The sequence below is a fragment of the Halichoeres trimaculatus genome, unplaced genomic scaffold, assembly GCF_033239565.1.
Source record: "Halichoeres trimaculatus isolate MK-OKI-2021-1 unplaced genomic scaffold, fHalTri1.1 fHalTri1_scaffold_23, whole genome shotgun sequence".
NCBI lineage: Eukaryota > Metazoa > Chordata > Actinopteri > Labriformes > Labridae > Halichoeres > Halichoeres trimaculatus.
Window position 1 is genome coordinate 12,066,973 of NW_027437201.1, and position 26,844 is coordinate 12,093,816.

The 26,844-nt window shown below is 41.5% G+C and overlaps 3 protein-coding genes across 10 annotated transcripts in view; 1 reads left to right on the forward strand and 2 right to left on the reverse strand.

Annotated features, from left to right (window-relative positions):
* Nucleotides 1-26,844, forward strand: part of tex2l (testis expressed 2, like) — an 88,714-nt gene that overhangs the window by 57,489 nt on the left and 4,381 nt on the right. The window contains exons 1-8 of one of the 8 annotated variants that reach the window (XM_074662753.1): nucleotides 8,368-8,475; nucleotides 17,694-19,092; nucleotides 21,573-21,773; nucleotides 23,233-23,554; nucleotides 24,399-24,664; nucleotides 24,764-24,913; nucleotides 25,006-25,105; nucleotides 25,711-25,843. In XM_074662753.1, the coding sequence (XP_074518854.1) occupies nucleotides 17,725-19,092; nucleotides 21,573-21,773; nucleotides 23,233-23,554; nucleotides 24,399-24,664; nucleotides 24,764-24,913; nucleotides 25,006-25,105; nucleotides 25,711-25,843 (2,540 nt within the window). In that variant the 5' untranslated portion in view covers nucleotides 8,368-8,475; nucleotides 17,694-17,724. The other 7 variants (XM_074662752.1, XM_074662751.1, XM_074662756.1 and 4 more) reach the window with 7 other exon arrangements.
* msrb1b (methionine sulfoxide reductase B1b) lies at nucleotides 4,639-6,608 on the reverse strand. Its single transcript, XM_074662763.1, has 4 exons — nucleotides 6,445-6,608; nucleotides 5,715-5,857; nucleotides 5,516-5,633; nucleotides 4,639-5,250 (listed from the first exon to the last, which is right to left on the reverse strand). Exons 1-4 carry the CDS (start codon nucleotides 6,497-6,499, stop codon nucleotides 5,234-5,236), a joined length of 333 nt encoding a protein of 110 aa, XP_074518864.1. The 5' UTR covers nucleotides 6,500-6,608; the 3' UTR covers nucleotides 4,639-5,233.
* neurl2 (neuralized E3 ubiquitin protein ligase 2) lies at nucleotides 7,521-8,952 on the reverse strand. Its single transcript, XM_074662761.1, has 2 exons — nucleotides 8,172-8,952; nucleotides 7,521-7,644 (listed from the first exon to the last, which is right to left on the reverse strand). The coding sequence occupies exons 1-2, from the start codon at nucleotides 8,950-8,952 to the stop codon at nucleotides 7,529-7,531; spliced, it is 897 nt and encodes a 298-aa protein (XP_074518862.1). The 3' UTR covers nucleotides 7,521-7,528.

Sequence of the window (26,844 nt, forward strand, 5' to 3'; positions counted from 1 at the left end):
CTTCAGAGCACCGAGAGCAAAGGACAGAGCCCTTGAATGCAACTGCAGTGCTCTGAAATGACCCTTTAAACGTGCAGGCATCCTCCGAATCCACCCTCCTTTTATTGTATTATGCCGGTAACTCTTTTACACCTTCCAGTGAGCATTTCCTCCTGCTGCATCAAACATTTACTCCGTCTTTAAAAGGGTCTCAGGGCAGTGGGTTAATGCAGTGTCAGTGCTCTGTGGGGAGATCCATCATTAACCTCGAGTTCAGCTGTAGAAAAGGTGTCTTCAGATCACAGTTCATCTCTCTCTCTGCCGGCTCCTTCTAACACTTGAAAATATGAATGCAACATAGATCAGAAGATGTGACTCATACAGAGTAACATCTGATGAGAAGATAAATTATCGCAGATGTATCTGTCTCGTTGAGCACAGAATGCAAATTTATGAACCACAACGCTGTTCAGACCAGTTTGGTAGTTAACATATTTGTGGTTCAGACACATTCCTCTTTGTTCGTGCCAAAACACTCCTTTAGATTCTGTTTTCCTGAGAACTTCAAATGACTATTACTCCTCTGCTTTACTCAGAACACTAAATCAAATTTTACAAAATTACAGTTGCAAGCTTTATTTATTTTCATTTTTTTTCCATTTTCCACAGGTGATGATGATGATAATGATGATGAGGCATAATTAATACATGTAGAGGTATTGTCAAGCTGAGGTAGGAGAGAAAATTAAAAATGGAGATAAGATAAAGCCATTTTGAAAACAGATCCAGGTTGACCAGAAAGCATGACAGAATCAACACCCTGAAATAAAGTAAAAAGCAAAGAGATGGAGAATACACACACTGTGTGGCTAACATATGTTGTGTCACGAATCAGTCCTTTGTAGCACACTGCCCCTCAATCAGGACACTAGTTGTTTTGTATAATTGCCTGTTAGCTCACTAGCTAACATCTGCAAATCCATTGCTTTGAACGATGGTTAGTTGGACGGAATACACAAACTTTCTCAGATTAGAAAAAGAATGCAAATACTACAGACACTTAACTTTGATTAGCAACATTAGCTTAAAGAAGTGTGGAATCTCAGCTAATACTAAGCTAGCCATTGGAGGAAAAACCAGCCAACTTCAACTAGGAATTTTATGTTTTCCAAATTCAATATTATAAATAACTTTGGTCAATGTCTTTACAATTTTACCCCAAAATATTGGTTAGTGACCTTCACCTGTTTTGAAAATTTAGAAACTTAGCATGCAGCCCAGGGAGAGCCTGGATTTCAGTTTTGGGTAGGCCAAACGAAATTTGGCTGGGCCTTAAATGGTTGAAGCTAGTAGATCACTAAATAAATAAAAAAATAAAAAAGAGTAGCACGCTAACACACCAGCAGGCTGCAATGCTCCAGCATTTTGTTTGTTATAGGCTATAAGAGCGGGGGCATTAACCATGGTTAAACAAGACAAAAAAATCGAATCTTTCCCAAAATCATTCTCTAGTCTTGCTCATTGAATAAAATAAAGCTGAATGTGTCATAACTCAGTTGGGTTATTTATTGATTTCTTTTAGCAGGCTAAGCAGACTAAAAAGATTGCCAGACTTGACTCATCTGTCAAAGAAAGGGCATCTAACACCAACATGAAGTCATAAAGTCTCCCAATGCTTCTTTTAAACCAATATAGCAACTAACTAAAACAAACAAAAACTAAAAATCTAAGAAAAGTCCAGCTCCTGGTGCAGCCTGACAACTCAAAACTAAGCTGAAATTTTTGGCTAGCATAAATCCTATACACACTGATGTGCATTAACTTCATCATTGTGAGCATGCTTTATAGTTCTTATATTAGTTTCTGGCAGAGCACAGCTTCAAGTGTTAACTGAAAAAAAAGATGTCCACATAAAGCAGCTAAATATACTTTGTATAAAGAAAGAGAGGAATGAGGGAAATGGAAAGGATAAGAAGGTGGTTTAGTAAATCACAAGTTAATGATGGTTGGGATGCACCAACTTCACAGACTGATGGATTAATAGCTTAAAATAATCAAGAAGTAGTTTGATTTTCTATAGCTACATCCAAATCTCCCTGTATTTGGGTAATATTCATCTGTCATAGCCACTCGTTCATCGTCTGACGGGTAGAGTCTCATGCAAACACTGCCAAGGTTGTAAGTTTGATTACCAGCGGACCACCTAAGCTAAAAATGCACACATGCACGCACACACACTGTACAAAGAACAAACTGCTGAAAGTTTTCCTGCCAAGAAGACACAAGAGGACATTTACTCAGCCATAACAACCTCGCTGTGAGGTCAGGCCTCTCTGCCACTCCGAGCGCTCACACTCGTTTCAGCTCTTTTGGCAGTGCGTGGAAGAAAAGTTGGATGGATGTGGCGTTCTTCTACAGAATATTGAAAGTCTGATACTGCTGAGGGTTCAACAACTTCTATGAATGTTATGATGACCTCCTGTAATTGCACGCTACAAGAAGTGATGTTTTGAAAGAAAATACGATTTAAACTTAACTTGTTTGTGGTGAGACCAATAAAACGATGCACACTGGGAGTTTTGGGTGTATTTTGGCTCATGTGTGTATGTTTGAATGCTGTTTGTAAGGCATTTATGCATGTGCTAACATAATGTGAAAATAGACGTGAGAGATACTTTATATGAGACGGCTATAGTAGCACAGCAATGTGTTGAGTGGTATATATTTTTCTGGGACTCTGTGTGTGTGTGTGTGTGTGTGTGTGTGTGTGTGTGTGTGTGTGTGTGTGTGTGTGTGTGTGTGTGTGTGTATGTGTGTGTGTGTGCGTGAGTACTTCCTTTGTAATGATAGCCCTTGGTCTCTCTCTAGGCGGCCAGGCTACTCATCTAAACCTCAGGGTCTTTGCCAACCCCCAGAGCCCAGAGAACATGGCCTGCAGCTGGGCCACAGAGAAAGTCTGAGCCCCTGTTGTCAGTAACCACCAACATCCATAATTAGGCAAAATGCGAGACAACAAACAAAAACACACTGTGTTTGTAAAAAGCTGAGTTAAACATTGTGGTGTGTTCAGCAGGTACATTACATGACAGAAGCAAATAGCATCACATATTGTTTCCATCAGGCTTCTGCTGGCTGCTTCAGTAGAGTGGAGGTGATTTAATGCGATAAGATTGCCATCTACTGGTCAGCTTTGGGAGCATTAGTTCCTATATGGTTAATTTTTACAAATGTAGAATGAAAGAGTAACATCTTTCAATTATGTTTTTGTTTTGAGTTTGTAATGCTACATTATGAAATAAAGACATTATGTAATATATTTTCACTTGATTATGTTATAATGCTGCATTTTGAAATAATCTGCCACAATTTGAAATAAAATTCTTTAATGCAATATGTGATACACTTTGCATCACTTATTTCAAAATACAGGTGTTGCACTTGTTTATTAGGCAAATGTTAATGTGAAAGTAACACTCATTTGGTGCAGTTCTTCTCTGAATGAGCTTTCCAACACAGTCTTTACGAATTCAGTTATATTTGAGATAGATTTCACCAATTGGCATTCAGTTTTTAAAATTAATTCACATTTATTCATACTGGTATGCGTAAAGGTAGGGTCTGCAGGAATTTTTGTTACTTGTTAGTTAACACAACATTCAAACTGGGCTCCTCCTTCTTGGCTCAGTGTTATAGGCTGTATAACTAATAGACGTAGTCATCATCCTTTCTGAAACAGATTTTTGACCCAAAGTGATGCTGGCTTTGGGTGTCCACAAGGGGCACCTGTCAGTTATGTGAGCTGAGCTGTGTGACTGACAGGGTGAACTTATGACCTTAATATCCTCTAAACTGCTGAGTTAGCTGAGCCAAGCTTGGCCCTCCTTAAATAAATAGGTTTATGTTTAGCATTTTGTTTGTTGACCTCCAATCAGTCTCGTCCATGGCCCTTCGGGCAGATGCGTGTTGTTGTTGTTGTATGTATCCACGAGTGACCTGATCAGAGTTATTACCGCGCACATGTGCAGACACACAAACAGCTGTTAGAGCTGTTAGAAACACGTTGCTTCATGTGACACTCCGGAGGAGAGGATGTTCTATTGCTCTAAAAACGAATCTCCTCCATTCCTCTCTCCGATCTTCACTTCCTCGCCTCTCTCCCATGCATCTCTGGTGGGAGGGACTAAGACGCAATTGAACGACGTGAGTGGAGGAAGGATGGAACTTTGGAGCTTTGAAACGCACCCAGGATGTATGTGAGGTGGGGAGGGAGGGGCATGCTAAATGCATGGATGACCTTTTCTAAATTGCCAGGAGAAAGAAATGACCTGGTTTTAGCTAACTATCTCTGCTGAGCAAAGCAGGACTGGACATGGTTGTTCTCCTGGGTGTCAAAGGAAAGGTCAGAGTCAGAAATGACCCCCGGGCCTCCTTAGCAAACAGTGAAAACACCATGGCAAGTGGAGTGTTTTGCCACGTGGCCTTAGATTACCTTTGATTCCATTGTAGAAGTGTTTCTGAGATTTAGATTATGAATCTTCAAATTTCGTGGTGCCAGGCTTCAAAAAAGGGGCATCCAGCTGAGTGTCATCTGCATAACACAGAAGCTATATGCACTGCATGTTGTTTGATCACAGGTAAATCATAAAAGGAAGCTCATAATATATTAAACTATGTCTTTTATTTAGTCTTACATGTATATATCTGTTTACTTACAAGATATATGACATCATCACTTATTACTGCATCAAAGTTCTAAGAAACAGGCGAAGAGGACATTCAAGTGAGTTTTCTTACAGTACATGACTAAAAGGGATAAAAATTAGCCTACTGATATAATTATTGCATACTCTTGGGATAAACATGCGTTTAAATGCAAGAAGAGCAGGTTTCTTTACAGTGCATATACAACATGGTTTCTTTTACTCTTTGGAATGTAATGTGTTTTGGAAATGTATTATCAATCACAGCCAAACACAATGGCAGCAATAGCTACTAAGTGTCTGCCATGAGAAAGCTTAAATTTGTGTCTAAATATGAGGTATTTAGGGAATGTAATGTGTTTTTGGTGAAGGAATACTCGCAGTGGTCCAATCACAGCATCAGAGGCCAAGTCAAAGACTCTTCAGCAGACAGGACGTCCCTCTCAGGTCTTTCCCCCTGTCCACGTCACATGCTAACCCGACCCTGGCGCTGATCTTGGACCCAGCAGCAGATACTGGAACAGCAGCTGGAGAGGAAACTTGAACCTCGCCCTCTAATGTTTGTCCTTGCCTGGGCCGGAAAGAAGAAACTTGAATGAGAAAGAGATCAAAACAGCAATTTTTATGTAACTTGGTCAAATCTTAGCATCCTAATGTCTCACACTCTTTTAAACATTCATCTTATATATTTAGGTAATTGTTATTATTCATTAAACCCATAGAATCTCTCAGACACAGTGCTCATCTTACTTGTCTCAACTGTCAGCTAAAAAGACTTCACATTTGGAACCTCAGTTCTAGTGAATGCAAAGGCTCAAATTGTGTTTTCAACTTACCTTTGCTGGGGACAAACTTGAGCGAGTGGCTGAATATTCAAAATCTTGACATCCCTTCCTCTGGGCCATCATTTACAAACTCATGACCCAATCCGTTTCCACATTTCCCACACAGAACCTGCAGGCATTGAACACAGACACATGATCCTCCTGTGTCACAACCTGACTTCAAAAATGCGTGATCTGTCTAACTTCTGACTTTGAATGCAGTGAGACTCTCCATCATCTTGGTGACGCTGTCCTCTCTTATGGTGTCTGTGAAAGCCGGCCAGGGGGACGAGTGGGCAAACTTCGACCGACTGGAGAAGAGTGGATGGTTACACTTGGAGCACACGTACATACCTGAAAGGAGGACAGAAACTTCTCAAAGTAATTTGATCTCATATCATTTATTTAAACAGCTTTTAATATACCCAAAACATTTCTTATACTTCTCTCTACTGGACTTTTTAGTTTTTGTTATTCCTTCCTACATTATGACGGACTATGCTTTTATCTCCTCTTTATAAACGTCCTTAGTCATCAACTTGTTTCACGTTGGCACGTGACCCAGGTTTCAAGATTATCTAAATTTGCTGTGTCACAGGCCAACTTTATTTTTATAGAGCACAAAAAACTCAATGAATGTGTTTTTTTTATTCATATATTTAACTTTTGTGAATTTTTGTTATTTTGCTTATAACGAAAGGCACGTAGATGTTTGAGTTTTCAACATACGTCTGTCGTCTCTATGCACCACTCATTTTACATAATGACAAAGTCCTAACTGCCGTTTTAACAGAAAAATTAAACCAACAAATCGCTGCAAAAAAAAACAAAAAAAAAAAACAAAAACAAATGCAATGGTATGGTCCTCCATAATCCAGTCTATACAGAGGTCGGTTACGTTGCATCACTGCTCACTGCAACAACCATCGCCGTCTGCTCACCTGGTTTAAAATGATCCTTATAAACCTCACCACCGAAAAACTGACAGAAAGACATGACGAGGCCGTGCAAGGAAGAGCTACAAATTTAAATTAAGTCTTTAATCGACCCCTGCTTCTCCTTCAGGTTTGTAACAGAGGCTCTCGTGTTGTTCTCCTCCTCTCGTGTGAGGTGAGCTTGGCTGGAGATTTAACAGAAGCTCCGCCCACTAACTTATACTTTAACGCTAGATGTCGCTGTTTGACAACAGAAAGCATGCGAACCCACTGGCAACAACAGTTGCCCAAATTTTATTTATTTATTCATTTTCTAATTTTATTTTACTTCTGTAATCTCTTTAATAATAATAGTATTATTATTATTATTATTATTATTATTATTATTATTATTATTATTATTATTATTATTATTATTATTATTATTATTTAACAACAACAACAACAACAACAATAACAATAACAATAATAATAATAATATATACAAAAGCAACAAACGAAAAACTGGTCAACCAAAGACTCAATAATAATAAATTACTCTATAACAAAAAGTATTCTCACTTTTGTTTATCTATTTTTTCATTTATTTATTTTATATCTTTATTTTCTCACAGATACTAAACACTGAAACACAATGGGCTAACAAAGACAATGATGGCAAAAGAAAAGTTCCCTTTTAATAGGGCAGAAAAATAGCATTTATTGTTGCATATTGGTAAACAATCATCTGCTGCAATCCCCAAGAAATAATATATTGAATTTTTTCAGATATACTTCATAAGACCTTTTTAGGAGAGAATGCATTAACTGTTTACCTTTCTCGATCCTTGCAGCAAAGTAATGACTCACTCCACAGTTATTCCTCACACCTACTTTTTAGGGAGAAAGTGGAATCACACCCTTTGCACACGTTAGTTTACTTTTAATCAACAGTTGTCACATCAGACTATGGCGCCAGTGTTGTCAGTGCAGGGAATTTTGTTATCAATTTAACAAACTGAAATTAAACACAGAGTTCGATGACGAAATAATATGTCTGCTAGGGTTGAGTTTGTTGATCACATCTGAGTTCATCTCAGGTCTGTATCCTTCACTCATATTTGCAGTAGTGCTTCAGTGCCTCTGGTAGCTCCAACCAGTCAATGGCCATCCTGTGGACGATGTGCTTCTGGATCACTTTCCTACACAATGTCTGCAAGGACGAGACTGGAGCAGTACGAAACAGGTTAGATATGAAGATGAAGGGGATATACTATTTACTGTTAAAGTAAATGAGAAGTTATTTCATGCTTTAATGGGTTTTAACTCTGTGGTTGACCAATGTGGTACCTGTGGGACTATATTATTAGGCTACATGGATGATGTCAGGTACAGTACCACTGCCAGTCCCTACTCAGCAGACTCTAGCTGATTTTGGCTTCATTTTTGTACAATGGTGGGAGATGGAATGGGTTGTCTACATTTTCATATTGACATCAGTATAAATCTGAAATTACAAAACAACTGAAGGATAACATATAAGTAGAAAATCGTTATGTGAAATAGAATCCTAATAGGGTGTTAGTATGGAACCAGATGGATAATGAAAGACATCTCAAAGAAACATTTTAAAACACAGAGACCCAAAACAACTACAAAGTTGTTTTTTGTGTCCATGTCGATCCAATCACTTCTGATATCTCCAGCAGATACACACAAATTGTCCATGCAAAAGGACCCACTGTGACACTCACATCCATACTCCACCTGGACAATCTGGACACACTTGGTAGCAGCAAAGACGTCTACCACAGCATAAAGAGGCCGAACAGCAGGGATCCCCTTCGCAGAAGCTCCCATGTCCTCTCCATTGATTATGATGTGCATATCAGCCAGGTCCCTTCCTTTGGGAACGAACAGGACACCTATCCTGCTCCGTCTGGCAGTTGGAGGCAGAGTGTTGGTCTTATACAAGTCATCCAGAATGTGGCTGAAACGTCCAGGCCTGCTGCGACCGACAAGTTTGTCTCTGGGGATTCGAACGCTGTCGATGTAGAGGTGAGTGTCGGTGAAAAAAGTCTTTGGTTTGCTGTTGCTCTCACCTCTATCTCCTTCACCTCCAGCACCACCTTCACCCTCCCCTCGACCAAGTCTGTGTCCCCCTTCCTGTCCTCCCTCTCCAGCCTCCTGAACCTCTGCTCCAGGGTCTTCTATGACTTTGTTGTGGTTGCGAGTGATGGCAAAAATCCAGCTGTCTCCTATGTCTGTCAGGTCAGGGATAGAGTATTCAGGTACCACGTCCAAGTCCCGAGGGTCCCTGGATGTCAGGCCGACACGAAGGTGTCCACACCAACCCAGCTCCTTATCCTCGATCTCTATTAGGAAAATCTCACCAGGCTTTAGTGGGTGTTTGCTGAAACACACTCCATTGGCGAAGCTCTCCACCCGCGTGGCTTTGGTTTGTGAAGGGTCTAATCGAACGTTGGTGCCGTGGATTGGGTGGAATTCCATGAATTGGTCGGAAACTGGCTCCATTTCTGGTAGAGTGTGCACCGATTCAAGAGGCAACTTTGGTGTAGGTAACTGATACTTGGCATTGGCAAGAGACCCCCCAAGTTGGAAAGCTGGCAAAACCCAACTCTCAGGGAAATATTAAGAGTTTCCGAACTGTTGCTGACCGACTCATGGCCACGGTGAGGACGCAACAAAATGAGGATACATGACAAGCTCCCTGCTCTGCCTACAGTATCTGCGGGCCACTCCAGAAGCTTCTGGCAGGGGGCTATTTTTGAACAGCTGCATGTGTCAACAGATGGCAAGGTATGTGTGTGTGTGAGTGTGTGTGTGAGCTCTGTGTGTCAAGGGGGGTGGCCAACAAGCACATGCCCACAGTCACTCTCATGCACCAGACAAGCACAGAGATTGAAGAAGGGTTAGCGGGAGTAACAAAGCCTCCTGGGCCACGGCGCTCATTCAATTTCACGAAACCCGTGTACAGAAGTAATAAGTGCATAATTATCATAATACACCATATGCCAGGGAGATATGTTAAACAGCAGGCCTTTCATAGCTATGCTCTAAATATAGTCATGCAACGAAAACCCAGTCTGGGTTTCATTATTATGTAAAGCAGCAATTAAAGTAATACAGCGAGATAGAGAGGTCTGGAGAGATTTGCTGATAGTGGTGTTATAGCATGAGAATATGGAGAGGCATTAGACTCCAGAAGGGGAAAGTCCCAGGAGGTATTTCTTAAAGGTAAAGTTGCTGCATCCCTTAAATTTCACTTGATGGGTAGCAGTTAGTTTTATTCCATCATTCCATCTGAAGAGGTGATACTATGCTTTATTTTAAATAACTTTACACTGTCCTTCTGGTACCTCATAGTACCTTAACATGATTTACAGCTAAAAAACAAACAAAGAATAACAAACATTTTTTTCTCCCACTGGTGTTTGAAAAGCCCTTGCTTAAGCCTCTGTCTGAAAAACTTCTTTCAGTTGCTGTCTCTTTAAGGTTTCTCAGTCCACAAACCTCCTTCCCTCTGATTGGCTAGCTCTTTGAAGGCCCGTTAATGGCATAACTATGGGCAAAAACCTTGGTGTTTCAGGAAATCCTTGTGCATTGACCTGATTTTTGCAGCAAGTCTTGTGAAGCTCACATTCTTCTTTTCTTTTCTTTCTTTTTTTTTTTTTTTGATTGACCATTTTGAGCAGTTTTTAGATTGATTTCGGGGTTTCTACAACCTTTACATATGAAGAGGTTTTAAAAGCTGCACTCATTTATCATGACATGTACTGCTGCTAAGAAAAAGTCTGCCAGTATATCTTTTTTACACATGTATATTATTGATGCTATTGTTTACAGTATAGTGAATGTAAATAACTTGAGTTTTATCCGTCATTTTTCTGTACCTGTGTGATGGTTCTAACCATTGGTGCTAATACTGCTGGAATCTGAATTTCCTGAGGAAACCTTCCCAATGGATAAAGTTCTTTATCTATCTAAATATCTATCTAACCATGAACATCCAGGATTTTTCCTTTAGAACCAAGTTTAAAAAAATGGTGAAAACGGAATAACCCCTCTTCAGTTATTTTAAAGAGGGGACCAATTTAATATCTCAAGAGAAACAAACCTTCTTGCCCAAGTCTAAACAAGAAGAAGTGAAACACTAGAGCTTCATTGGTTTGATTTGACGACAGTGAACAGGTTGATGCTTCTGTTAAGAATTATGACTAATAAAAACAAATAAAGCCTCTCACTCAGCTGATTAATCTACCAGTACAACCTCACTATACATTATTCATTGATGGTTAAATTTTCGAGTTCATGGTGGTTTGAAATCATGTTCTTGATGAATTGTTTGTTGAAAATAATATAAAACTTGTCTGTAATATCATTTTTCAGCAGCACTCTTCTTTATGTGTTACTAGTCTTGTTTAAATTTAAAACAAGTTGAAAAGTTATTCTTGGACTTAATGTATCTTACATCGTGAGAGTAGAACCCATCTCATATCCAAACTGCACTGAGGCTGTAATTCTCCTGGGCTGCAGGCTGTCATTCTGTCTGTGGAAGTTATAATCTGAACTATTTCCATGGTCCAGCAAACTGTCTGCAGGCTGGCCCTGATTATCTGTGATGTTGCACAGTACGTCACAGTCTATCTCTCTGGGAAAGGCTCCACACAGAGAAGCCAGCTCTGCTTTCACCAAGTGCGGCCTTATTATACTGAATATAGGGCATACTTCAGGTGCTATTTACCTGGATGACTCATGCACTCTAGTTTGAACTTAAAACAATATCAACCTCCAAATTCAGTTTATATGACTTCCTGCTGCTTCTTCTGACCTGGAGTGGGACAGGGCTGAAGCTAACTGTTGTTAAATTGGTCAGAAAGGAGCTCTGGCAGCACCCTGCCTATTTCTGTCTACTCTGTGTAAAACAAAGTTTGGGAATATGGAACAAACTAACCAGGGTGTTTTCCATCAAATGTCATTAAAATCATGTTTCACTCACACGTCAAGGCAAATGAAAAATAAGCAGTGTCTACAGGAAGCTGTTGCTGTGTTATCTCAAATATAGGACAACAAAGACAAGACCATAAAACAACATAAAAAAACAACTGAGACAAATTCTTGTTGTTGATGGATTTTTGTTTTCTTTTTTAAAGAAAAAAAAAAACATTTTGTAGCTACAATGATCTGACTACTTTGATTATGTGAAGCTGAGGTCAGAGTTCACCCCCCAATAATAAGAGCTGTTGCAAGTAGTGTGTTAACTGTGCACCTGCACAGGGCCTCGTGGCCACTAGGGGCCTCACACCAGCAATCCTGAAGTTTTTTAAATAATATATACATTTTTTTATTTCCTTTTTTTAAATAAACCAATTAATTACATATGATTTTGTCCATTTTGTTCTACTTTATGAACACTAGTGCAGCGAGCAAATGTGAAAAACTGTTATTCATCCATGTCTAACAGCAGGATCTTACAGCCCCCACTGTGCTGGCCCTGCTTAAAAGTCTGAGATTACGTCAGTATTCCGACTTTTTTCCAAGATTTCTGAAATTAAAGTCAAAGTTGAGAATTTAAGGGTAAAATTCAGACTTTTCCCACAATTTCTGAGATTGAATTCAAATTTTCAGACTTTTTTTTTTTTTTTTTTTTTTTTTTACAAACTTTGACTTCAAAATTCAGAACTCTGACTTTTGTTAGTTGTTCTGAGATTGTGGTCAAAATTTAAAGGTGCTCTCTAAAATAAAAGTCAGAAGAATAACTTATTTATTTTTGATTTATTAAATTGAGGTGAATAAATCTGACTTTACGCTCTGAATTCTAAGTAAAATTTCAGAATTGTGAGATTGAAATCACAAAAGTCAAAGTTCTCACCTCTTTTATGTTTAACCCCAGTATTCTGAGATTGAAGTCGAAATGTTGGCATTTTCTTGTTGTTGCTTTCAATAAGCAGAAAAATATATGTGAAGCAGGTAGTTGGAGTATAAATGGACCCTAACAGGATGAGTTTGGCCCAAAAAGTGTCTCATTTCAACTGTACCTTGATGTTTTTTGGTCAGTCATATCATTAAAAAAAACGAAGACATTTTTAAGCACAGAAAAAGAGATTTTGGGGACAAACCCCCTTACAGTCGACCTGCATGAACAGAGAATATTACTCTAAAAATGTAAAGACAGAATCAAAGCAAACAAAGGCAACAGATTATAAAAGGAATACCGTTTGCATAAAACGTGAATTGAAATGGTTTAAATCACCTGCCTGTACAAACTGTACACATTATTATGGAGTGTTAAGTGTTGGCAGCCAGGATGTGCAGGAACACCTCCTTCAGGCGGTGATGGATGGGGGGTTGTAGTCTCCCACCCCAGCTGCGGCTTGCACACCACTCTACCCCGTTCTTCATATTGTCATTTCTGGGCCTTTCACTGTTTTATTTAGGCCAAGATGGAGGGAGGGAGGGAGAAGAGAGAGGTAGGGGGGTTGAATCATTCCTTTTTCCTCCTTTTTCCCTCTTTGTCACGAGACTATTTCAAGTTTACACTGAGAAATACCTTTGGATGCTCTCCACAACTTTTAGTTTTGCATGGATGTTCCTCACAGTAGAGAGTGAATCACTCCCTAATGCTGGACATCAGCTGTCACCACGTTTTGTGCAATTAGACCGCATTTAAACCCTGCATCCATACTCGTGTGGGTGAGTTTGAATGCGCGTCTGTTGGGGCTGCAGGACCCTTAATCTGGATTACCATGCAGCGCGGCCATGCTTTTCATAATCAGTTGGGTGAGCTGTGATTCTCGGCAGCGCATGACACATCTGGATGAAGGCAGTCGGTTAGAGGGAGGTGAGTGTGACTGCGTGAGAGGGAGAGGGGGGAGAGATAGAGGGAGTGCAGTGATACTCTTCAGTTCGCGGTCTTTACGCACACGTATGGAACAGGCAGGAGGCAGCACGGACAGATCGGCTGTTCTAGCCACATTTCCATGCACAGAATAATATTTCGGGTGAGCATGCTTTCCTCATTTACATGTATGTCCCTCTTATTTGCATGAGATTGTCAGCCCTGCAGATGTTTGTTGGGGAAGAAAATCTAAGATTATTAACGTATGGGTTGCGAGGAGCGCTTAAAATGCATGCATGCTTCTGCAACACGTTCATACTTGATGAAACTCAATGATTGTACTTCTGTGTTTTTCCGTCTAAACACAGTGTTTTTTAGTTTTTCTGTCGTTGCATAAGTTGTAAAGCACTGTGCTGTCAAGTATGATTTGTGATAGGATGGATGTTTCTGGACTTCACGAATGTGGGAAGCCGTCAATAGATTCATAGACTACCAATCCACGTGCAAGGAGAGTTGCAAGTATCTGAATTTGAAACGCTGAAACAGCAAATGTTAAACATTACTGATTAAGAAAAAATAAATAAATAAATAAATCATGTGATTTTTATAGATTTTCCTGAAAAGTGCTTCAATTTTTAATCAAAGTAACCCTCAGAGCCTTATGCTATACTTTATGAAATTATACTATACAGTGGTAACTGATATGATGCCACTTTAATTTTGAAGGGATGCACCCTGCTACAACAAATCACTCACCACAGCTGGTTGCTAATTCACTAGTTCAATGTACTGATCAAAGAGCAGAGAGAGAAATGGCCCAGTTGGCCCTGGCAGTGCAAGTTCAATCATGCAGTGAATTATACTCACCATTCCATTTGACAATGCAACCTAAAAATCATATTAGCTCTGGGCTGCACCGTAACTTAATATAACTTCTAACTTGGAGTTCACAACAGCTTGATTCTGAGTGGTCGATACATTTGGTGTTGTGTGGTTCCAACATAAAAAAATTAGTTATAAGGGCATTTGTAAGAGCATGGCTGACTGACAGGCCGGTACCCTGTAGATGCAGCAACAGACCCTGCCTTTTTCTAAACTTGAGCCAAGCTAGGTGTGATCTGGTCAGAAAACATGAGACAAAGTGCAGTTCTTGAGTGTCCACTTCAGGCTGGCCCCAGAAAAAACCACAGACACACCAAACCTTAAAAAGCTGTTTTCACAGCAAGAATAAACATGTACAATCTAGTATAAAAAGTGTCTTCTGTCTGAGTAGTCTGCTGTAACAGCACACACTGTGGGGGGTTTATAACACTGCAGTTTAGGAGATATTGGAAACACAAGTTTGCCCAATCAGTGGCAGTTTGGTGCCCTGTAGCTGTTAATATTGAGCCCCCACCCCAGCCCAATTTGCTTTAAAACCCTGTTCCAGAACTAGACAGATGATGTCATGGAGACTATGTTTATTTGTTATACAGTCACTTCTGACAAAAGAATACAGCGTTGGACCAAAAACTTTGACCTTTTTGGAGTACAAGCACAGCTAAGTTCAGCATTTCCAATATGGCATCTGTTGATGATAGACTTTAAAACTCTGAATCAGAAACAAATGGGTGACATCACAGAGACTAAACCTATGTGTTAGAAAGTGCTGATTTTTTTTTCCTAATCCAAAATCACCATCTGAAATGACTTACACACACAAATGTTTACGGTCTACGCGGCCTCAAGTTGTGAAAGGTTAAGTTCTTAATTTCAAAACTCATTCTGAACTTTTTCAAGAAACTTTTCTGATCAGTGTATTGCAATAAATGTCTAAGTACAAAGACAAATAAGGTTGTAGAAAAAGAAAAACTTGAAATGTGGAATAGAATTTACGTTTACCTTTGAAAAATGTGACTCTTCAAACTTAGAGACTACACACTCTGTAGAAAAAGATACTTCAAATGAGGATTTCTTAAAGGTGTCCCCTCTGGTAAAATTCTGTTCACAAACTTATGCCTGTTTATTTGACCCCATGTGCCCTTTAAAATTTACATACGATTGGATTTTATTTGTACAGATTGTTCAATTTGCCATATTGGATAACACACACTAAGGAATATGACTTTCATTATATACTAAAGGATCCTGAAGTGTGGTGTGGTTTCTAACAACTTATCAACCATGGGTCAGAGAGATGAGCTAGCTTGGAAACTCAACTCTCCAAATGTTGGTTTAGCCTCTAATCCAGCCGTATGATTTGTCAGATTTCACAGTAAAGCCCTGCATTAATGTTAATCTGAGATTGTTACTGTCCAGGCCTGATTGGAGGTCATCACACAAATGCTCACAAACCCCTAAACACACACTCACACACACACAAAGTGACAGGCATGTTGGGCTGCTATCGTCCCTGATTAAGAATGTAATGGATTGATCAAACACACCACAGCGCACTCAGAGCAGATGTGTGATGTTTTTCGTGCCACAGTTGTCACACGATCGCTCTGTATGCAACACACAGCCATATGGACCTGCTAACAGCTCGACATAACATGACATGCTGCTGCTTTGGGGACCTTAGCGGACTGCCATGATGCATATAAATCTTGCAGAAATTAAAAATAATATTTCCATGTTATCTATTGTTTGTCACAGGGGTCTTTCCATGAACAAAGTAAAACTCAAAACTCAAAGCACAGTGTTGGATAGGTCAATTTAGATCGCATAAACCCTTCACTACATATTAGGGAACTCTAATCCCATTGACGCTGTTGATCCCCAGCCTTTGACTTTCACATCAGCGTGCAGTTGGTGGTTTGGGGTGAAATGTCTCACATGGGCAGATCCAACAAATAGATCTTCTTCATCCATTGTTCATTCTCAAACAACAAGCAGAGATATAAGATTCACTCCAGCTCTAAATCAAAGCTCTTGTGAGGAATTCCTGGACTTTGATAATATTGGTGCCCCGTCTGGATGGCAAAAAACTTACTCAGTCATCTTTTATTAGTAAAAGGTTTCACTAATTTTCAGCATATTGCAGCACAGCCCAAATTAATGATTTAAGCATTAAGTGGCACTTCTGACAAGTCAAATAAGCAAGCATAGTTTGGAGAAGCACCTGGGATGGTAAATCAGATCAAACCTGTCTCACATTACAGCAACACTGACCTGTCCCATTTGTGATCTGGAGCTAACTTGGACAGAATGACAGCACTTTAGCATGTCTAATCTGTGTGCCAGGTCCCGGTCTGTCCCCCCCACCCTGTGAAAATCTACGCTGAAGGTCCAATGTCGCCTGGCTGCATGTGTGCCTGCGAGGTTTAACTCCACTCCGTCCATTTTGGGTGCGAGCAGATTAGTCAGAATCCACCAGCTGCTGTGGAATTGGTTGAAATTGTGCCACACATGGCTGTAATGCAGTTACATAAATCCGACTAGAGGGTCAGAGTGGTAAGGTTTAACTTTTATATAGAGCAGGGCACTTGACCTAGAGAGGGAAAGAAAACAAAAACTAAAGTGCCCCCACTGGGCTTTGTGATGTTTCCCTGCTTCTGTCCAGTGATCCAAAACTGCTCTTTTCTCTCTGACAGCTTGTGATACACTCTGTGTCTCTGTTCGGCTTGCTTGTTTTTTTTTTAATGCCATCTGTATTTTGACAGCTCAGTAGGTGGTGGCTGTTTTACGTGTTTTGTAGAAACATGCCATGCTGCTGACACACAAAAGCCACACGGTGGGAATTACACAGAGAGTATCTTTGAACTTCCTGTGCCATTCAGCTCAGGGTTACATAAGTAACTCTTGAGAAAACCTCTGCCTCTGGGTTTTCATGGCCGACAGTAAGCTCTCCAGGGGATGAGTCTGCAAGACACTGTAGTTTTTTCCTTTTGGGGATGACATGCAGAATATCCCTCCAGTCAGATGCTGTTTTTCTCAAGTGTTCAAAGAGTTTTGGGAAAGTGAAAAAGCTGCATCATCACCCTATTTCTACTTTTTCATCAGAGTCCTCACATGCACAGAAACCTCCTGCACGTGATTGAACTCTTAAAAAGAATCAAAGAGCCCCATTAGACGTTAGATCCAAGCCTGAGCTGCCCTAGTTTGTGCAACATTTGGGGGAGACAGCCTGTCTTGTCTATTTTTGCATGCCTCTGAAACTCATTCAGTATGTGGAACGACAGCGATGGGAGAGGTGCCTTCTTGGATCTGATTCACTAGTCTTAGGATTAATTTAGATCTCCACAACTCTTCTCAGCTACACCATGTAACTCTCAGTCTAATGCGTAGTTTGCACTGGTAGGCAGTTCCTGTGAAAAGATGGCATTCCTCCCCCACTCCACGGCTCATTCCCTGACTGCCTGTATTTGTTCCTGCCCCGAGGCTTAATAATGTCGCTGACCATGTTCTTTATTTATTCCTGTTCACTGACACTTAGGTGCCTTGGCTGTGCGATGTGAAGTCAAGAAATGGCAGAGGCTGGAAGAAGTGGGGGAAAAGAAAGCCAGGACAAAGGAGGAAGAGGTGGAAGAACTCTCCAGGAGCCCCACATCACAGCTCCTGGGCCTTCCCCAGTTGGGAACAAGCGACACCTCCCTCGTGGAATTGTGATCCAGTTGACCGGGACAGAAGGAGAGTGGGACAGTCTTGATGAAAGTGAACTAATCTTCCCTCTTGATCGAGATGAGGACTACCCTTCGATATCTCTCTCCAAGGAGAAGACGCCTTCAGATGATGATGATAACAGGCAGTCACAGTCCCAAGCCTTCCATGTACCTCTTTCCCCTTCGTCACCTGGCTCCTTGGGAAACTGCTCCGCTACAGGTGCAAGCTTCTTGTCCCCAGGTCCACCCTCACCCAGCCATCGACCCCTCGCAAGTCTTGTTAAGTCTCTCTCCACAGAACTGGAACCAAAAGAAGGCTCCACCCTTAGACCAAGGCCTCTTCTAAGCCTTGTCAAGTCAATCTCGACTGAGATCTCCCGCTCAGAACCCGAGGTATCACAGTCCAAATCTGACTCCCGCCTCAACCTCCATTTGTGGAAGCAGCTAACCCAACCCAAAACCCGCAGCAATGGCGACTCGCGCACTGCCCCTCCTTCACCTTGCTCCCTATCCCCAAGTGGTGAGGGTTCGAAAGGTGGGTTCTTTAAGATGGAGCTAGAAGACACCAAGAGGAAGCTCTCAGAGGCGGTGCACGAGCCTCTGAGCAGCATGTTCAGCAAAATCAGGAGGGAGGAGAGCACAGGGAGCCCCAAACACACAACGAAGACTCAGGGTGGCTCCAGAGGGTTGGGAAGAGAAAGCAGCACGGACACGGTACTTTCTGAATCTCCTGGGAGGAACCCTAGAAAACCTGATGCTGAGGCTTTACCTGTGTTTGACTGGCCTTCTGTTAGATCTCCTGGGAAAAGGTCTCGAGGCCCATGCCCTCTGCATCCTAACAGACAAAGTCACCAAGACGTGGAACTGGAAATATGCACGGATGGTGACATGATGCAAGTATTAGCTATTGAGACTGAGAAGAAGGCAAAGAAACGTCCTAAACCTTTGATTAGGACTTCCACTCTCCCTCAACCCCCTCATCAGCTGCCACGCATGAGTTTGTTCTGCGTGGCAGTGCTGTCCTACGGTTACTTCATCCTACCTCTCAGCCCGTACTTCTCCGGCCTCGCTTTGGGATTAGCACTGGGCTTCCTGTTGGGACTGATGCTCATCAGAATGGGATCCTCCAGGTCCTGCTGCAGATCAGATTCATCTTCCAGAGCAGCACAGAGTTTGTTTGGAGAAGGGAATCTAACAAGAGGAACTTTTATATCTGGTGAAGACTCCCTCAAGGTAAATAGATGAATCATTTAGCAAGAAACTGTCACCTTTGGTCTCACCTTTACCGCCACCTCGGTCTCACTTCAAGACAGATAACAGTCTGTTAAAGGCATCGTAGCAAATCTAAAGACTTATATTTTCATCACTAACTAAACACTCTGAAATGTTCATCGTGTCGTAAAACTGCGCTACCTCCGCTGCAGAGCCACAGCTGGCTACGAGGCGCTCGCCGCTTAGTGTATCAGTCCGCATGCATGGCGTGCCAGATATAAACAAACGCAGGTAGTCTGCCAGGACGAAGAGACATGATGAGAACTAGAGCCTTATTTAGCGGTGTTTTTGTGTGAACGTAAGGTGCTGAAAATTCTCTGAATAAAGCGTGAATGCATAGCGATATCAGACTTTTTCAATGGGAGTCCGTTTATTTGTGTTTTTGGTCAAGTAAAAATTGGCCCCATCTGAGTGCAGAGGAAACCGGCAGAGGAGCAGGGAGGGGGTGTTTGGTGCGTGCGCCCTGTGCTTCTGCTGCACAAAAACACTGCTGTAGGGGTAATTTCTGCCCTAAACCTTGTGATAGGACCCAACTTGTTCCATCCCGGAGTATCACTTTAAGGCAAGGCACGTTTTTTTTTTTTAAATTAAGAGTGCAAAAGATACAAATCAGCAAAACAAGTTAAAAGAAAACAATTAAAAAGCATTTACAAAGCAAAAATTACAATAAAATAAAATTTAAAACCAAGTAAAATGCTGAAAAAAGGATAAAACATAATTTAATATAAAGCATAAAAGTCAAAGTGCAGAGTTGTGCAATAGAAAAGATATTGAAATGATCTGGTAAATTATTTAATAGTTTAATTAAAAGCAACTGTAAAAAATGTGCTTGAAAAATGCTTATGCTTAAAAAATGTGCTGAGAAAAAAAGGAAGACAAAGCTGCAGAGACCCTCACTGAGGGAACAGATGGGCAAAATAAACCAAATAATCTACATGATAAACACAAACCTATTTCATGAACATTTTGTATCTTCACTGCGTTGTTTAAAACTAATTACCTGTGGTGTGACGTCATTATTAGACATGGTTAGCTAATGCTGGTCCCTGGTCTGGATCATTTCCACAGGGTCTCATTGTTCAAGTGTACTGTTGCTGCTCTTTTTCTTACACTGCTGTTGATCGAAATGAAAGCTGCTGTGGTATTTTTGCTACAGCAACTCTAATTTTAATAAATCTCACCAGCAGTTCAGGGATGCTCTGACCCTGCAACTGTGACGCACATGGGGGAACCCTTTTTCAAAAACTGACTTCTGGAAAAAAAAAAAAAGGATAAACACACACGGACATTTAATCTCTATTGCTGTGCCATGAAGCATCACGGCAGACCACTCTGACCTGCAACCTTTCATAGAATACCATGCTGCAAAATTTCATCTGAAAGCCCACAAAGAGAGAGTGATGACATGTGAAAGGCATCTTAAAAGGTGTTTCCACTAATTAGGGTTCTCGTAAATTGGCTTGTGCTAATTTGCTCTTGAAAAGGAACAGTGGCGAGCCAGTCGCCGCATCACCTCTTGTGACTTTTTTCCCCCTCACAGATAAAAGTTTCAGAAAGTGGCGTGCAGCTTCACAAGGTGCCCAGAAAGCAATTAAAAGCTTCGATAATAAAAGTGCCCGAGCAGCAGAGGTAATTATTGCTCTTCTCCTGGCTGGGTTTGACTCAGAGCAACTGGAGAGGACAGGTAGCACGCAGACGCTGTCAGAGCCAGAGGCAATTAGTGAGGATACATACAGGCAGGAGGAAGCTGTAATTTGTCAGGACAGGAGTTATAGAAGAAAAGAGGTTGGGATGGCTGGGTTCACTGCCATAATGTGAAGAAAAATGTTGTTTAATGATTAAAAGTTTAGTTGGGTTTTAAAGATTACAGAATGACAAAGGTTAACCTTTTTGTGAGAACTCTAGGCGGACACTGGCACCTAAAAATTCTTTTGCAGTGGAATTATGTGCACATGAGATTTAAGAGTTTGCTCTGATTTCAGTTTAAAAGGATTGATTTACCCTAATGCCAACCCTGCGTCTAATCCTGACCCTTTCATCTGGACCCTAAGCTGCTGATTGGTAGAGATGACAATATTTATAAAGTCAGGGAGCATGTGGTGCCTGCAAAGTCAAATCCAGGGTAGAAAATCCCTTAAAACAGAATCTATTTTTGTTGTTTCATACATATTCCCAGTAATAATATTATTCAGACTGAGTACTCCTCTAAATCCTCAGTTCACTCTCTGAGCTCCATTTGTCACACAACAAGATTGTGCATGAGAAATTTGCTTATTCTGAATCTGACCAAGGTTAATCTGCCTGTTTTAAGATTTTGGACCAATTCATCTCCACATGGCGAATCAGGATTTTCAGGATCAGAGCAAAAGCAGATGGACTGGTGTTCACTCATTGTAACTGTTCATGGTGAGTTAACACTTTTTTTTTTCCTGGCTCTCCAGGGCTGGATGAATGAGATACAAGATTACGACCCAGAAACCTACCACCCAGCGATGACTCACTCTGTGTTCGCCACCCTGGAGGGCTCCTGTCTCCGTCTGGACTCGCCGCACACCAACATTAGCCGCAGGGCCGCGTACGACGAGAAAGTCCAAGAGGCCACCTTCATCAAGTCACGCTCCTTTGAGCTTGCAAAGAGCAAAGTAAGATGCTGACCCAAGGTTGTGTGTGTGTGTGTGTGTGTGTTCTGAATACACACATTGTTGCAGGTTTTTAATTTATTACATGAAAGCACTTAAGTGCTTAAAATGCTCACAGAAAATCAGTTTTAACAAGACGATGTCAATGGTTTTAACCCTTTTTTGTGTGTTAGCATACTAATCTTCGCTAGTTAGCATTATAGACTGCAAAAAAATGGATGTCATCTCACTCGATTTGAAGAGAGATTCCAACAAAAACTCTTGCCTGTTCATTCTAATGGAGCTGTGGTCAAACTTAAAAAAAAAATTCACCTTGCAGAAATGTTTCTCACATTGGTGTGCAGTGGTGGTGAGAAGATATTGTTGGGTTGTGCTGTGCGTAAGTTCTCTTTTTCTGAGAAGTTCGGCATCCGGCTTACACACCGCCTACCAGGAGAGTGCACAGTTTGCTGTGGAAACGCAAACAGGATCAGGCTTAACTGTACCAAACCGTGCCAAACCGTACTGAACCGAACCGGACTGCTTGGTGGAAACGCGACTTTAGTCATAAGCTCATTCAGGGAAACCCGCTTTAAAATAATTAACTTAACTTTGTTATATTTGGCAGGAAGACTCAGTTTTAGGAGCTCCTTGCCCTTTCACATGCCGAAGTGAAATGCCAAAGCCTGAGATGGGGAAAGCACGGCTCCTCTTTTGAGAGCACCAGCTAAAACCTGGGTACAGACCAGTGACAAAACATTTAAGATTGGTAGATCTGACAAATTTATGGTATCACAAAAAAGGCACCAAACTAAAGTGGAATCTTCCCCTGAGCTTCATGAATGTTTTACTGAAAAGCACACCAGAAGCTGTTCAGATATTTCCATTTTGACTCACGTGGTAGTCATCAAATCGCTGAAAAGGTCAGCTCTAAGCAGGAGCCTTGTAACTGTCATCATCAACCCAGCCAGTACAAAGCAAATGTCCAAGAACTAGCACGAGTAAGGTAGAGTTTGACATTTTCTCAGCTGGAGCAAGTGCCAAAAGAAATCCTGCAAGTACATGATTAAACACTGTCTCCTCAAAATGCCACAGGACAATCTGTAACCCACGAGTCTCTTTAACAGCCGGAACAAGTGGTGACTGCTGCGCTTTAGTGCCCCTCGATATTCTGTGGAAGGCTGAGGAGGAGAGTGATGGAGGGACCTGAAGCAAAGGTTGAAGTTTACAGAGAAAAATGGAACAAATTACGACAAAAAGGAAAAAAGCTTTTCAAGCCCATCTGAGAAAATGACAAACATTCACTTTTAGCTCTGGACCTAAAATTGTTGGTGATAATTGGGAGGGCTTTAAATGTCACATCTAAAAATGAAAAAGTTCTCTTTCCTGCATCAATCATTAATTCATAATTGGGACTTCACACTGCGACACCCATTTAACATCTGCTGTTTGCTTTGACACAACAAAACTCTGTTCCCTAAAGGTATTCCTGCTGCCATCTGTGCTGGCTCGAAAGAGGGTGTGGAACCCAAAGTACCCCATCTGCATCCGACTGGCAGGAGGAGACAACTCCCAGGAGGGTGAGGGAGGACGGTCGGAGGAGAGTCGAGGGAAGGAGAAGCCCGGAGCTGAACCCTCAAATCAGCAACACGAGGACCATAAACTCACCACCACTCTGTACCTCTTCGGTCGCACAGGACGGGAGAAAGAGGAGTGGTTTCATCACTTCCTGTTAGCGTCTGTGGATACAGAGAGGGAACAGGAGCGGGAGGGACAGAAGACTGGCAGATGTGTGTTAAGATCGGGTATGAGAGACGTCAATAATGCATTAGAGCATGGACAGCTTTGACATAGAGCGTCCATACAACTACTGTATATGTGTGGATTATGGATTATATGCTCCAATTCTTTGCATTCCTAAGCCTTTTCCCTTGAAGGGGAAACAGATCTCACAGTTGTTTGGTGACCCGACAGAGCAAAAGGATCAGAAACACATTTACCACAGGCACCAGCTTTGTTTTTGAGAGGTAATCTGGAATCCTGAGAGGTGAAGACAACTTTAAAATAATAAGTAGACGCACAAACATTAAAAGTTTCTGTGTGTCTGTTATCGGGGTGAGCATATGGAACAGTTTCAGTGAGGAATTAAAGAAATGTTCGAGTAAAAACAAGTTTAAAAAAATGTACAAAATTATGATATTTGCAAGATACCATAATGAAGAGAATTAAGGAGTCTGAAAATATTATATGGTTATTATTAAAATATAAGGATGATGAGAGAATTATATATATCTGTCTGAAATTATAATTACTTAATTTGATTAAATTAATTAATTGGATAAAAGTTTTCTGTTGCAATGTCCAAGCATTAAACAAGGGTGCGTGGACATAGTTGACTTTGTTTGAGTGCATAACATCTGCATCTGTTTATAAATAATTGTTTGGTAAAGGGGTGGGAATTAATAAGTTTATACTTCATCCCACTCCTTTTCGAATATGTGATTAGAAAATGTCTGTTTGTTTGTATTTGTTTCTGTCTTTGACAGAAATTTCACTTTGACCTCATGTTCGAAATAAATTGAATAAAAAAAAAAAAAAAAAAAAAAAAAAAAAAATCCTGACGTATAACCAGGTGGGTGTTTTCCACAGGTGACCCTGCACCAGCACAGAGTGTTAGCACGTCAGCAAGCAGAGGCCCCAGCAGAGTGGGCAGCAACGATGATGACGCCCCGTCCTCCCCTCCAGTTGTCTCCAACCTGACTGTTCATCTCAGCCAGAACTCAAGCGGTATCAGGGGCCTTTCTCTGCTGGACTACCCCAGCTACATGACTCGTCTCCTGGCTACAGAGGAGCTGACACCTGTCTCAAGTGCAGGAGTGAGCAGCACAGAGACAAGCCCCACTTTGAAAGGAAATGTACGTCGTTCTTCAAAGGAAAACTCAATTTTAGATCCAAATCTGGCTTAAATACCTCTTTTATGTCCTTGTGTAACGCAAACTCCTTCCTTTTTGCAGTGTACCTGCGATCTCTCCGAGTACCCTGCCATGAGCCAGACTGCTTGGGTGAACGCTTTAATTGGTCGGATCTTCTGGGACTTCCTGCGGGAGAAGCACTGGGCTGACGTGGTGTCCCATAAGATCCAGAAGAAGCTGAGCAAAATCAAAGTACAAGCACTTTTCCTGAGAGTTCATTAAACTCAAGCTGTCAGTCTAGCGTAAATACGAGGTGCTAAGATAGTGAGACGTTTTCTTCACAGCTGCCTTATTTCATGAACGAGCTGAAGCTCACTGAGCTGGATATGGGCTGCTCCATGCCGCAAATCACGTCTACCTCCAGACCAGAGGTCAACCACAGAGGTAAGTACTTTTAAAAGCTACGCACACACTTTTTTTTTTACACACACATAGTGTTGCAGGAAAAGATGTGTGAGAAGATGACAGGTTGTTTTTGTGCATCATCTGAGTGCATCAGAGCATCAGATCAGACGATGTTATCCCGTTGTAATCTCACAGAGCCTCCGACTTTTAGAGCATGTCGGCTTCTGTGTGTGTGTGTGTGTGTGTGTGTGTGTGTGTGTGTGTGTGTTTGTGTGTGGTTTAAAATCAGTCAATCTGGCAGACCACATTCCTACAACAAGGATAATTTAAGTGTGTCAGCATGTTATTCCCCGCCCACTTTGCTGTTACACAACCACCCGTCAACAAATGATCCTGTTTCCAGCTCTTCTGCTCGGCCCGTGCGTTTTCCTCCAGAGGGGATTCATAATCCATCTTAATTTTTTATAAATTTAATTTCAAGGCTGGATAATCACACTGAAAGCTGTTTAATCTGCCCACTAAGCGATGTGTTTGTGTGTGTGTGTCTGTGTGTCTGTGTGTGTTCAGATTAGGCTGCGAGGCTTCACAAGCTTTGTCTTAATTTTGATGGTCTGGTGTTGACCTCTGTGTACTGCCCCCTGCAGGCCTGTGGGTAGAGCTGCAACTGGAGTACACGGGTGCCCTGCAAATGACCCTGCAGACGAAGTTTAACCTGTCCAAGCTGGGGAAAGATGGCGGGTTGGAGGCGGAGTGTATGGCTGAGAGTAGCAGCTCACGGTCAGTAATACCTGCACATCCAAATGTGAAGAGGCATTTTTCAGCTTATCACCATTCATCCTTTGGCTTGACACTAAAGGATGATTCTACACAGAGATGTACCTTTTTCAATTTGGGTTTGTCACTTTTCTAGCAGAGACCCTAAGAGGCCAGAGCTTAAAGGGTTAAATGACCTTTCAGGTGGCCTCACCACGTCTACATGACTAACACCTGAAATACACAGGAAACATCTGCAGTGCGACTCCGTTGTGCTCTGTCTTGACTGCGTTTGTCAACTTACACCAGCTGCGTGTTCACTCGGACAAGCTGCATGACTGACAGACAGCTGGAGTCGCAGACCGAGGAGTTCCCTCGCTTCCCACTCCAAGTCTCTCTTCATTCATGTTGGGCTGTAAAACCTCAAACCTGTTGACTCCTGGTCTGGCTCCACTCACAATGCCCGTTCATCGCTGTAGCCAAGCTAAATACAAACTGATTTTGACACAGTCTGTTTTATTTTGTAAGTCCCTGGGTGTTTTTAGGTAGTTTCCGGTCACAACTTCCTGTCCCGCTCAATCTTTTCTAAGCTGAATTTATGCGCCACAGCTTTGTGTCCGTCAAAAATAGGGTGACTGCAAATTACCAGCAACACAACGGACCAGCCACACAGACGTACTGAAACAGAACGGATCCTGTGTAAGTTGACAGATTGATTTGAATGAAACCTATTTGAGCCATTTGCCATAACGGAAAGGAGACACACTGCAGACGCATCCGGTGTATTTTAGCCATAAAGCCTTGTACACACATAGCCGGGCATTTTAAAAAAACGAGTATATCCCTCCTAAAAAGAAAGAACAACCACAACAATGATCGCTGATTTCCAAGTAGCATATGTACACACATATACCCACATCGCCAACTACTGGCCTGGCATGGCCACTACATCGTTGTGACTTGTCCTCTTGGAGTCGTATGAACACGGATCGTTTTCATGCTGTCCTCATGTAAAGTGGGTGGCT